The 13,523-nt window shown below is 41.8% G+C and overlaps 1 protein-coding gene across 5 annotated transcripts; it reads left to right on the forward strand.

The window, feature by feature from the left end:
- The first annotated feature begins 8,534 nt into the window (after positions 1 to 8,534).
- On the forward strand, positions 8,535 to 13,458 carry LOC124637094 (zinc finger protein 62-like). Of its 5 annotated transcripts, none has more exons than XM_047173429.1 (9): positions 8,535 to 9,332; positions 9,648 to 9,785; positions 10,048 to 10,283; positions 10,394 to 10,513; positions 10,585 to 10,685; positions 10,777 to 10,976; positions 12,010 to 12,266; positions 12,500 to 12,583; positions 12,655 to 13,458. In XM_047173429.1, the coding sequence occupies exons 1-9, from the start codon at positions 8,749 to 8,751 to the stop codon at positions 12,735 to 12,737; spliced, it is 1,803 nt and encodes a 600-aa protein (XP_047029385.1). In that variant the 5' UTR covers positions 8,535 to 8,748; the 3' UTR covers positions 12,738 to 13,458. The 5 variants fall into 5 exon arrangements, with proteins under 5 accessions (XP_047029385.1, XP_047029393.1, XP_047029402.1 ...); XM_047173437.1 differs by having other exon boundaries at positions 12,658 to 13,458; XM_047173446.1 differs by having other exon boundaries at positions 12,506 to 12,583.
- The last annotated feature ends 65 nt before the right edge of the window (positions 13,459 to 13,523 follow it).

Consider the following 13,523-nt stretch of genomic DNA (forward strand, 5'->3'; position numbering starts at 1 on the left):
GCCATGATGACGATATCGTCAGCAAATCGCAAGTGAGAGATGTGTTCGCCATTGATGTTGATGCCGCGTCCTTTCCAGTTCAGCGTCTTGAACATATCCTCCAATGCATTAGTGAACAGTTTCGGGGAAATAACATCCCCTTGTCTCACTCCTCGATGCAACGGTATGGGCCTTGTTTGCTGATTCTGTACTTGGACCGACATTGTAGCGGCTTCGTAGAGACATCTCATCACTTGGATGTATCGCCAATCTACTTGACAACGCTGCAGGGACTCCAAAACAGACCAGATTTCAACCGAGTCAAAGGCCTTCTCATAGTCCACAAATGCTAGACACAGGGGCTGATTATACTCTTCGGTCTTCTGTATAATCTGCCGCACTGTGTGGATGTGGTCTATGGTGCCGTATCCGCTCCGAAACCCAGCCTGCTCCGGTGGTTGGAATTCGTCGAGTCTCCGCGCAAGTCGGTTCGTGATCACTCTTGAGAACAGCTTATATACGTGGCTTAGGAGGGAAATGGGTCGATAGTTCTTCAGCTGGGTTTTGTCTCCCTTTTTGAAGAACAGGACAACACTCCTACTCCACGCCTCTGGAGTTCTCCCTTCGAAAAGGACGGCATTAAAAAGCTTCTGGAGCTCCCCCAGTACGGGCTTACCTCCCGCTTTTTATAGCTCTGTTGTAATGCCATCCTCGCCAGGGGCTTTTCCATTTTTGAGCTGTCTCAGAGCGATCTCGATTTCGCCACTGCTGACTTCTGGCAGGTCTTCGGTGAAATGGCGTGTTAATGTGGCTCTAGAATCCTCATTTCCGGGATCAGGTCGAGATGCATGCGATGCGTATAACCGGCCATAGAAATTTTCCACTTCCGAAAGGACTGCCGGTACCGAAGAAACGACTTCTCCACTTGTTGTGGTCAGCTTCGTCAAGTGGCTTCTTCCAAGAGATTGTACGAACACCTTTGACCCCCGATTCCGCTCAATTGCTCTTTCAATGTCAAGAGTATTGGAGCACCGGAGGTCGCGTCGTACGTGCTTGTTGATCTCTTGGTTTAGAGCCCGCTTAGCTGACGATGTGACAGGCGGGTTTTCACGTCGTTTCTTCATAAGCCCTAATGTCTCTTCCGAAAGCTTTGATGTCTTGCCCTTACGCTGCATGTTACAGAATCTCGAACCTTCCTCCCTGAGGATCCGAACCACATATTCGTGGTTCTGGTTAACGTCTGCTGTGGTTTCCACGGCGGCGAATCGGTTCTCCAAATTTGTCTGGAACGTTTCAGATCCTGTCATGGTCGGAGCCTGGCCTTCATCAGACGGAAACGTTCGGCCTTGAAGTTGATATTCAGAGAGCCTCGGACAAGTTGGTGATCGCTCCCGGTATTAAACCGGTTGATCACGGAGACGTCTCTGAATATGTGCTTCTTGTTCGTCATGATGAATTCAATCTCATTTTTAGTCATAGTGTCGGGGCTTTGCCACGTCCACTTCCTTTGGGGCTGCTTTTTGAAAAAGGAGTTCATCAAAAACAGCCCCTCGCGTTCGAGGAAGTTGACGAGCATTTGCCCTCTATGATTCCTGCTTCCAAATCCATGGGATCCTACTGCCGATTCGCCGCAAATCTGTACTCCCACTACCTTGAGGCTATACCTGTCGGTGAGCTTTATGATAAGGTAAGCTACCCTGTTCCACACACTAGACACCTCCACAACGTTATCAGCTAGGGATTTATTAACCAGAAACCCAACGCCACCTTGGGATTGTTGGTCTCCCTCTCGGAAGTACATTAGGTGACCTGATTCGAGGGTTATGGTGTCCTCCCCCTCTCTTCGAACTTCACATAACCCTAATATGTGCTACCTAATCTTCCCAAGTTCCACCTCGAGTTGCGCCAGATGCGAGTCAAGCCGTAGCGTGCGGCCGTTGTACGTCGCCAGAGTCAGTTTTGTTTGGTGGCCTCCCGTAACCCGGAGATTCTTCGCACCCCCTGCCCCGCCGTAACCACGGTCGCCACCATGACCGGGAATAGCGGGACTGCCGGGAACTAGGGGCCGTGGCTTTTTTGTTCTGCACATGAGGAATTTAGCCTACTGCTATCACGCTGGCCAGACGGGTTGATAGAGGGTTTTTTCCGAGTTTTCCTTCTCTCGCACTGGTGTTCGGTGCATTTTTACTCCATTAGTCGCCTTCTACGACGCCCACTGGAAGAAGGGGTAGCGACATATGTATTCTTAAGCCGTCGCTACACGACTACTTTTTTTCTTGCTCTTGGCAATTTATATTTTATTTTTAATAGCGGCACTGAAATACAGTGATTTTAATATACATTATAATTCACCTTTTAGGTATCAGTACGAAAATAGACTCTTGGATATTATACGTATTCTTACAGTAATAATTAAACAAATAACGACAAGGTTTACAGCTGTGGTTGACGCGGCAGAGATAGAGTGACTGTCTTAACTTCCAAATATTGGTTGATGCCATCTTCTCCTAATTCTCTACCAATACCAGAATCCTTGAAACCCCCAAACGGAGTTTGGCTTGTGGTGTGGTCGTACGTATTTACCCAAATGGAGCCAGCATGCAAAAATGGAAATGTCGAAGGAAAATTAGCATGCGATAATTTTCTACACTTTAAAAGCGGATTGTGCGCGACTTCAGCGATTGAAAAAATTTTGTTCTGTGTTTAGTAATGCAGAACCATGCCTTAGGACTGCAGTACGCTGATATTTAGGATTTAAAAGTGCCGTGAAGGTAATTTAAAACCCGATATGACCCAAGATAATATCGAGGCTATGCGGCAGTTAATTGTCGCAGACCAACATGTAACATACCGTGACATGGATCCGTGGGCATTACGATTGTTTTACATTCCCCAAAATTAAGTAAAGTCTTCGTGGTAAACGTTTCAGCACACCTGAAAAAGCTGTTGACTCATACAAATCGGCCAATTTGACTACCCCCATTTCAGAATGGAATAAATATTTCAAGAACTGGGTTTAATGCATGCAAAAGTGCATTAAATATCGCTTAGAATTCTTTGAAAAACAATAAATGGTATTAACCTATAAGATTGTCTATACTTATTTCAAACGACACAACTTAAAGGCAACCGTCGTATATACGTAGCTTATATGTGCATATCATGTATAGTGTGACTCTTTGAATCGCGATATCTCAGGAATGGTGAGATTTAGGAGAAAACTGTTAATGCCATTTTTGTAGAAAATTTAAAGATCTACAATTTTGGTCTGATATATTTTTTTGATAAAACTTACCGTTTTCGAAAAAAAAACAAAAAACCAAAAATTTTGACATTTGACCTCGAATAAGTTTTGACGCACACATGGGATCGATGGGGACTTTTAGTATTTTATTTATAATGATCAAATCTAGCTCTCCACCAAAAATCAGCTCTGTGGGAATTTTTGTTATTTGACCACTACTTTTATGTCTATTTTGACCGGACTATAAATTAACAAAAATAGTTATTCGTTACACAAGAGTGCAAAGTTGCTTTTTAACCGCGGGCTCAATTTTGATGACCGAGCAAGCGAAGGATTCTAAAATATATTCAATAATTAGAATCCTGAGCGATAGCGAGGGAATCAAAAGAGCACAAGGTGAAAAATCTTTGCACTCGAGTGCAACACGTAACTTTTCATCCCACCTCATCGAGGAAAGAACAATGTCAGACGTCCATAGTAACTTAGGCTCAATAAAAATATTTCATGTACAGTGAAAATTCTTACAGTTTTTTGTGTCAGAAGCTTTTCTATGTTTTCCACTTTTGCATTGAACTTCTCAAAACCAAATTATTCCAAATTATTCAAACGAAAAACCTGAACTCGACAAACAAAATAATTACTTATTAACATGATATTTTTTTTTGGAAAAGTTCTAGATAACAATTAAATATTTTATAAGAAGTTAGTATTTTATATGTAAATTGTTGTAGTAAAGAACTTTGTGTCCGTGAGAATTCAGTTTTAAAAGTTGATTGGGTGGGCCGAAAACTGACATTGTTCTTTTTAAACTCAAAAAAAGAAAATGGCACGCACGGCACACATAGCGATTTAAAAAGATGTACCTATAAAAATGTATTTATGCAAAAACTCAGTTTAAAAATAAAACGAGGTTAAAAATCTATGTAAAAACAATCATAAAAATTACTTAATTATTTGAATAATTATTTTAACCCCTCTGCTCGACAAGATTTTGACATATGACTTTACCGTTGATTCGGCGGGATATTTTGAATCGCGACATGGAAGTCAAAAATTTGTACTAACTTTCAACACATGAATTCTAAGTCCGTAATGCCTGATCAGAAGTATTTTAACTATAACTTTAGAGCTCACTTATTTGACAACAACGTGCAAAGGTCAAATGGGGTCAGTTAATTCAGAAAAAGATAATAATTACGGTGTTTTTAAGTCTATCGAAAAGTTAGGCATTTCAAATTTGGTGAAAACTTACCAATAAGTAATCGCATCACTTTCTCAAACACAACACAAACGTCATATTTATAACATTTTCAATCCGTTGCAATACATTTCGTGCACTTATTTATATGTTCAATAACTAAAAAATCAGCACATAAAATACACAATAAAAATGAACAATTTACAAGATCAAAGTCACAGACAAGAAGTAGAGTTTGGAATGGAGTATTTTTTTTTCAATCAGCGGTGTGCATTCGATACCTAAATCGGAAATTTATTATAAATAATCGAATACCAATTTTATATATACCTATTTTTTAATAGCAACTTATTTCAATTTTATTTATTAATTTTAAATTATAGGTTCAATTTGTTTTTGTTGTTAAGAAAAAAGATATTATATTATGTATTATTTATTTTGGTGTTGCGTCATTCGTAATAATTTTTAACTTTAGTTGAATTTTTATTACCTATTACGGAATTTTAATTTATTCTTATATTATTTCTCAACAATTCTAACATTTTTGTTTCGGCGGAGGGTATGCGGGTGTTCTGAAATATAATGCAATTTGTAACTACCAAAGGTATGTACTTATTTGATGATGAGAAACAATAATAATAATTGATTGATTTTAAAGTCACCAAATATTTTTAACCGAATCCCAGAAATGAGGTGGTTCTCAATTTGGATGTTTGTTTTTGGTCGAAAGGGTATATTCCCCATATTTGTTATTAGGTCCAGGATCTGATGATGGAAACCTTGAGAAATCGAGGGCAGCTCTCGAAAATTGTAAGCATAGATAAGGTTATAACTTGACACTCAGATGTATATCTGATAACACTATGAGACAGTGAAGGCTGATTTACATTGAGTCAGTAACTGACGTCAGTGTAGGCGCCGAAAACTGACGCGTGCTATTTACACGAAGTCAGTGTAGTGTCAGTGTTTCGTCAGTAGTACTGTACTGACTTCAAATCAATTTACACGATGGCAGTGCCGGGTCAGCACTGACTTGTCAGTGGACTGACGACAGTTACTGACTCAATGTAAATCAGCCATAAAGGTTTGGAGCTGACCTGATGATGGAGACCAGAGAAGGTCGAGGGAACTCGACAACCGAACTTCTCTCGTCTCCATCTCCTTCACTGTTGCAGAGGCCTCGTAAATACGAATAATATAAGCACAAACACGAGAAAGTTTAAATATTCAGTTGTCGAGTTCCCTCGACCTTCACTGGTCTCCATCATCAGGTCAGCTCAAAGCCTTCACTGTTGAATAGTGCTACCAGGCAAACACCTGAGTGATAAGATTTCAACCTATGTATTTCTGCAACTTTCGAAAGTCGCCCTCGATTTCTCAAGGTTCCATCATCAGATCCTGACCTGATGATAATGGGACCACCTCGGAAGTACACGCTATCAAACAAAAAAAGAATCATCAAAATCGATAAATAAATGGCTGAGTAATCGCGTAACAAACATACAAAAAAAAAACGGTCGAATTGAGAACCTTCGCTTTTTGGGAAGTCGGTTAAAAATAAGTCGGCGGCGGCCATCTTTCCATCTTGGACCAGCTTTCGATGAACAGCGAACTATTCGCCCTTTCAAACAATAAAATCGTCATAAAATTTTGCGATAACTACACCTAACTACGGCTCTCGTCAAATAGCTTTGCCGCTCAGTTAAAAAGTTGGAAGTAACGAATCGCCATTAAGTTTGGCAGATCTACAGGAATCCTGCACATAAAACACCCGAAGAATAAGTCTTCATTTGCCGTCTTCAGAAACCCTAAAAACCGAAGATTTTTTTTATTCCGGCTACAACGTATTTTCTACCACTGATTTTCTAGCATTTTTTTCAAAATAAATTAAGTCATTTTACTTTTCCTATATAATTTATTTTCAGATTATGGTAAGTATACAAAAGTGCAATTTAGTAATATTATAATATCAAATAATATAAAATTATTAAATCGATTCTTTATTTTAACGAATCGGATCATTCGATGCAAAACTTCTATCACCGTCGCCATCTTGTCTATGCGTCTTCAAATTTAAAAAAACAACTAATGTAAACAAACATGGCGAGTTCGATCAGAATTCCCGGTAATTACGGTTGGATTTTATATAAAAAGGTATATTTCTAACGGGATGCTAAATATGAAAGGTTTGAATGCGTAAAAATAATTTAAATTTATTTAGTTATTTTATTTAGTACTCACAAATGTGGTTTGATTGGAAAGAAAATAAATATGAGCGTAAATAATTAGGAAAGTGTATGACTGATTCGCAGACCCCAATTGGGGTCTAAACCGAGCTTAGCGGTGACATTGATGTTCAGACCCCGATTGGGGTCCGCTACGGATTTGACGGTTAAGCAGTATTTTATTTGTTTAATATGTATTTGTTTGAAAAGTCTTATCAAGATTCTAAGCAATGATATAATTTTCAATACTACGACAACTTTCTGCAGGCATAAACTGAAGCGTCATAATATCATTGACATATAACTATAGGGACAGGAAATGTCACGAAAAAAACGTGCACACCTACTGTCAGTCTGCAGTCGTAACTAAAATGGCTGCCATTACTAGGGTTGTACCGCTACCGGATTCAACAAATATCGATATTGTATTCTAGTTAGAAGTATGTACGAGTCTTACTGGGTGCATAAAAATAACCGAGTATAAATAATCTCTTCGTCATAGAACTAACTATCACATTAACTTCACTGATACTAATAACCTCAACAACATCAACCAAATGGGAGGAGTCATTTCAGTAGGGTGATACCTTTGAAAAAAAAAAAAACAGGCAAAGTAATATTTAATATTTCGTATAATAAATATTTATTATTTCAAATAGCCCTATGAAAGTTCTTTCACGTCAGAATAGTTGCAGGGTGCCAAAGATTCGGTCCTATGAAGAAGAATCCGCAAGAAACGCCATAAGGAATACTCTCTTAAAAAAAATACAATAATTTAAAATCGTTTTCAAGCTATTCATGAGAAAGTTATATAATGCAAATGGAGCTAATTATGTATTAATCGATTGTACAAAACAATTTTAGTGCTAAGAAAAACATATTTATACAATTCGAAATCTATACTCGGTAACTAAGTTCTCAAGCAAATATTGAAACTTGCATTCCGATTTGCTCGTCTGTGCGGAAGCACTGCCGTGCCCGTGGTCGCCGTAGAAGCATCATGTGAAAATAAAAAATAACATATTATTTTCAATAAAATATGTCTTTAAAATCCTGAATTTTATAATACGCCTTTTTAATCAAAATGTTTTTAACTGATGTTTTGTTGAAAATAATACACAACTCTGAGGGCTCAGTGTCTTAGGGACAGTAAGTTCTGATGTTAAAATTTGTAAAAGCAGACTTATTAAGTGGATATTATATCGATTCTATTATGACAACTGCACAGCACTATGCCAATATAACATGTTATTGTAAACAACATTTATTTCTAAATATAGGTTTTTATACAGAAATAAACCAAAATATAAGTACTTTCACCATCAATTCATGTTCCCGTAACATATTTTTTATAAAATGTGAATTATTTTATGTAGTTTCTAGCAAAAATAGGTTCCTAACCTGTGTAAAGACAATCCAGCTTGATTTTGGTGCTTCCTAGCACCACACTTCACAATACAACACATAGGCATATTCGTTGATTATTTCACTATTGAAATAGTAAAGTCTTAAAAGTAAACACGAGTGATATTCTATAAAATAGCAAAAATAAGTCACGAAGAGCACCTATTTGACAGCACAACTACCATGACATATATGGCCAGATATGGCACGCAGAAGGATTTCAAAAGTAAATGTCACCATTTTACGCAATCACAAAAATATTGTTGTCCCTGTTTTCAAATACACTTATCTGCTTAGAAAGAGTGAGACAGAACTATGTTGCATAGTTTGTTTCATATTTATATAACTATAGATACGTCAATATCAAAACGGCGTCTCCTTATAATTCTAAGCTCGATGCATAATATTATTGTCCTACTGTCACTCTTATCTTCTGGCTGACACTTCATTAATGTCAGGCTGTCATTCTGGTGCATACTGTCAAAATCTTTACGGGAAAATAAACAGTTTGGCCAAATGTCATTCGCCTCGTATGCATTTTGTTTTTCTTTTGTAAAATAGAATCATTAACTTGTTAATAAAGAGTGATGTCGAATAATTATATAGATAACTGATCAATGCCACTTAAATATTTTAGCTTTAGTTTATGTAGAGATAGTGTTTAATCTACAGGGGTCCAAATTGGACGTACTACAGAAATGGCCGAAACGAGTACAATGAACTCCGATAATAAAGTGGAGCAGAGCGAGCAGAAGGAGGATATGGAAGGCATCAAGACGGAGGTGGAAGTGCTGGTGAAGCACGAGCAGCTGGAGTGCGTGGCGTGCGCGACGCGCAGCTTCGAGTGCGTAGACATCTACTGCACCACGACGAGCGCGTCCGGCGCCAAGCTCAGCACCTTCATGCACAAGTTCACGCAGGTGGACCTGGCGGGCCTGCAGGCCTGCTCCAAGTTCATGTGCAAGAGCTGCTACGAGCTCATCAACGTGCTGGAGCAGGCCGAGATCGAGTACGTCAAGCTGAAGGAGACGTTCGAAGCTATCCTCAGCAAGAACCCGCTGTTCGAGGCGCAACTGCTGCAGCCCGTCAGGATGACGGCCGTCAAAGCGGAATTCGAAGCTGATGATGATGAAGATTATGTTTGTGATAACATGGACAATGATGATTCTGATGATGAACCTCTGGCAGCTCAGAGAAAACGAAAAAGATATAAAGTTGAAAAGAAAAAGAAAAAAGTTTCTACAAACAAACGAAAAGCAAGAAGTAAACCCAACAATGAAAGGTAACCAGAACTATATAAGAAATTACTGATTATTATAACATGATAATCATGCATTCTATATGTATAACCTAAAGCTAGGAAAGATTTACTAATAAGAGAATCAATTGGCAATGAAATCTCTTTTCATCTTTTAGCAAGTAGTAGTAGAGTTTCAGAAGATACCTTAGTATCTTCAACTCTCAACACACTTACTAAACATTAAAGTATCACCCTAATAGAGACCATAAAAAAAAACAGCTTTAATTTCCCTAACCTTTTACTACAATACTGTATTTCTGTAGTAAATGAATGTAAACAATGATTGCTGTGTTGCAGCTGGAGCTGTGAGGAGTGTGGAGCTAAGGGTACTACGGGAGGAGACCTCAGCCTGGCTGCCCACAAGCTGGCCGTTCACACCATCGATGATCCCGCCACCATGCTGCCTGAAGTTAAGATTGAGAACTCCGCTGAAGGGTATAGTAGCACTTTTATAAAACTCCTTTGCCTAATATATTGCAGTTAAATCATGTTACAAACACTTGCATGTGATGTGACACAGGTGTAATTATTGAGTCATTGATGTTGGTACTGCAGCAACTAATCTCAATCTGTGCAATTATATTCATGTACCTCGATGTTTGAAACTCTGAACAAACTAGCTATACAAGATTGAACATTATTATTCAGATTACAGACCTCATACGTTAATAGATTTGTTATTTTTATTTACTTGCAGTTCACAAAGCCCTCTTTACAACAATGGCTTTGGCAATGGTCTTAAAGTAGAAATGGACTTTGAAGACGATGGTGACAGTTTAGGCGTTGATGACGTCAGCAATGACACATTACCTGTCAAGAAGAAACACGTGGGCAGGCCGAGCAAGGCTAAACTGATACCCGCACAGACTAGGAAGAAAAAGCCTAAAGTGGTACATCAATGTGATCAGTGCGATGCTAAATACACATCTTTATGTGAGTTGTTATTGTTTTATGAGTCAGTTGTATATATACACATATAATTATTTATGTGGAAATTATAAAGGATGGCTGAAGTTAATGGGAAAGATGTGTTTATGTATCAGCTCGGTTGGAGCAGCACAAGCAGAAGCACGACGGCTCCAAGCCGCCCTACATCTGCGAGGTGTGCGGCGCGCACTACAAGCACAAGCGAGCCTGCGACATACACATCGCGCTGCACAAAGGTAACGCCACTGCCGGATCCACACGTGAGATATATTGTAAGTGTCATGTTATTCAATCTTGTTCTTTGCAGGTATTAGTGACTGGAAATGTGAAGAGTGCAATAAGTTGTTCCCATCCAAGAATGCGCTGCAGAGGCATAACAACATACACACCGGCAAGTTAAACTATCAGGTCTGTGTGAAACTTTTGCATTTGTGATTTCTGATATTGCTTTTTATAGACAAGACTGAAAATAAAGTAACGCATGGTGTGTTTGTTGCAGTGTGATCTGTGCGGCAAGTCGTTCATCCACACGTCGTCGTTCAAGATGCACAAGCTGTCGCACTCGGGCGTGAAGCCGCACGCCTGCGACGTGTGCGGCCTGGCCCTCATGACCCGCTCCCACCTCAAGCGCCACAAGCGCGTGCACTCCGGCGAGAAGCGCCACGAGTGCCCCGTCTGCGGCAAGCGCTTCTCCGAGAGGTACGTGTCCATAGCGCCACGTGGCGGCCTGCGCCATGACCCGCTCCCACCTCAAGCGCCACAAGCGCGTGCACTCCGGCGAGAAGCGCCACGAGTGCCCCGTCTGCGGCAAGCGCTTCTCCGAGAGGTACGTGTCCATAGCGCCACGTGGCGGCCTGCGCCATGACCCGCTCCCACCTCAAGCGCCACAAGCGCGTGCACTCCGGCGAGAAGCGCCACGAGTGCCCCGTCTGCGGCAAGCGCTTCTCCGAGAGGTACGTGTCCATAGCGCCACGTGGCGGCCTGCGCCATGACCCGCTCCCACCTCAAGCGCCACAAGCGCGTGCACTCCGGCGAGAAGCGCCACGAGTGCCCCGTCTGCGGCAAGCGCTTCTCCGAGAGGTACGTGTCCATAGCGCCACGTGGCGGCCTGCGCCATGACCCGCTCCCACCTCAAGCGCCACAAGCGCGTGCACTCCGGCGAGAAGCGCCACGAGTGCCCCGTCTGCGGCAAGCGCTTCTCCGAGAGGTACGTGTCCATAGCGCCACGTGGCGGCCTGCGCCATGACCCGCTCCCACCTCAAGCGCCACAAGCGCGTGCACTCCGGCGAGAAGCGCCACGAGTGCCCCGTCTGCGGCAAGCGCTTCTCCGAGAGGTACGTGTCCATAGCGCCACGTGGCGGCCTGCGCCATGACCCGCTCCCACCTCAAGCGCCACAAGCGCGTGCACTCCGGCGAGAAGCGCCACGAGTGCCCCGTCTGCGGCAAGCGCTTCTCCGAGAGGTACGTGTCCATAGCGCCACGTGGCGGCCTGCGCCATGACCCGCTCCCACCTCAAGCGCCACAAGCGCGTGCACTCCGGCGAGAAGCGCCACGAGTGCCCCGTCTGCGGCAAGCGCTTCTCCGAGAGGTACGTGTCCATAGCGCCACGTGGCGGCCTGCGCCATGACCCATGATGCTCCCACCTCAGCGCTGTTGTTAGCCTTTGTTCCAGCGCTCTATGAAAAGTATAATTAATTTGACATAGGTGTAAGTGTGTTTTGGTCGCTTGCAGGTACAACCTGGCGGCGCACAGCAAGTCGCACGAGGCGGGGTCGGAGGAGCCGGCGGCGGCGGGCGCGGCGGCAGCGCCGCGGCGGCGGCTGTTCCGCTGCGCGTTCTGCCCGGAGCGGTTCGAGCGGCGCTACATGCTGGAGCGGCACACGGCGGCGGCGCACGGCCGCACGCTGGAGCGGCCGCCGCCCACGCCGCGCAACACCATGAGCAAGCTGCTCAAGGCGCAGGCGCAGCGCCGCGACCACGCCAGCAACGGTACCGACCACACGCCTCCCTATTCTGTGCCGCGTTTGTGCACAGACCATTACTAATATCAAACTTCTAAGGTTCAAGTTTCCTTATAATATTTCCTTTTTAACTTCAGTCACATTAAAGTATCCAATCAAAGAACTTGTTGCACTACCGATCCTAAATTCGTCCTTTAAATAAGGTAACTTTGTCTCTAGATACTCACAATGCTCTACTCTCAAATTGTCCCTTTACGTCAGGTACAGAAGCCGACACGAAAGACGACCGCAGCTCAGACTCCCGAGCCACCCCCATCACTCCTCACAAACTCATCGCACAGTTAAGTAAGTACACGAAACATTCTGATTTATTCTCTAATTTATTTGAACGTCTAAATAATGCCACTATTATTCAGCAGCATCCGCGACGCCGCTGGTGCAGGGCACGTGGAACAGCTCGTACGCGGCGGAGTTCCTGCGCCACGAGTACCCGCACTGACAGCCACCGTGACAACCGCACTGACAGCCGCACTGACAGCCGCACCGACAGCCGCATTGACCGTCGCGTGACACACTGATGGCGCTCATTTGTCACATATGCTAATTAACACATATTTAACAACAATTTTATTGCGGCGAGTAATTTGTCTCTCCACGATTCTACATACTAGTATGTAGCAAATATTTTCATTGTGACAGCCACGAGCGCTATGAAAGCTGTTACTGACTGCACTAGTGTGTTGGCACTTCTGTAAATACTTACTTATTATGTCTAGCTAGAGAGAAGTCGCAAGTAATTAGTTAACAGAAACCTTCAGTTTATGCTGACTGAACCTCCATGTATTATGTGTTCTGTATCATTTAATTGTTATATTATATAACTTCCACAATATTGAACAATTAAATAATTTCTTCCAGATGACATGAACTGCTAACTTGTATGAATATCTAAATGTAAATATAACGTTGACATAGACAATTTAAATTAATTATTTTTTAGATAAGATAAAGATATTTACTTTGACAGATATTGTAAAAAACATATTAATAATACGTATTGTTTAGAGAAAATTGTACTATAGCGTTATTGATATATTTTTATACTAAACTCACCCATTAAGTTTATTTAAATCCGAGGTAGTACATTGTACGAAGACCTGATTTATTTTATTTCAATTAAGCATTTGTATTATATTTAATTAATATACACTTAATTAAAAGCATGTCTTTAATTTTACTTTCTCGTGTGATTTCATATTTCCTTAAAAAAAGAGTTCTTCGGGTG

This window comes from Helicoverpa zea, chromosome 2, assembly GCF_022581195.2.
Source record: "Helicoverpa zea isolate HzStark_Cry1AcR chromosome 2, ilHelZeax1.1, whole genome shotgun sequence".
In the NCBI taxonomy this organism is placed as follows: domain Eukaryota; kingdom Metazoa; phylum Arthropoda; class Insecta; order Lepidoptera; family Noctuidae; genus Helicoverpa; species Helicoverpa zea.

Coding starts and splice junctions, on each gene's coding strand:
- LOC124637094 (XM_047173429.1), top strand. CDS start 8,749: ATGGCCGAAACGAGTACAATGAACTCCGATAATAAAGTGGAGCAGAGC. Junction 10,284..10,393: donor TGCTAAATACACATCTTTAT/GTGAGTTGTTAT, acceptor TTTATGTATCAG/CTCGGTTGGAGCAGCACAAG. Junction 10,686..10,776: donor CCGGCAAGTTAAACTATCAG/GTCTGTGTGAAA, acceptor TGTTTGTTGCAG/TGTGATCTGTGCGGCAAGTC.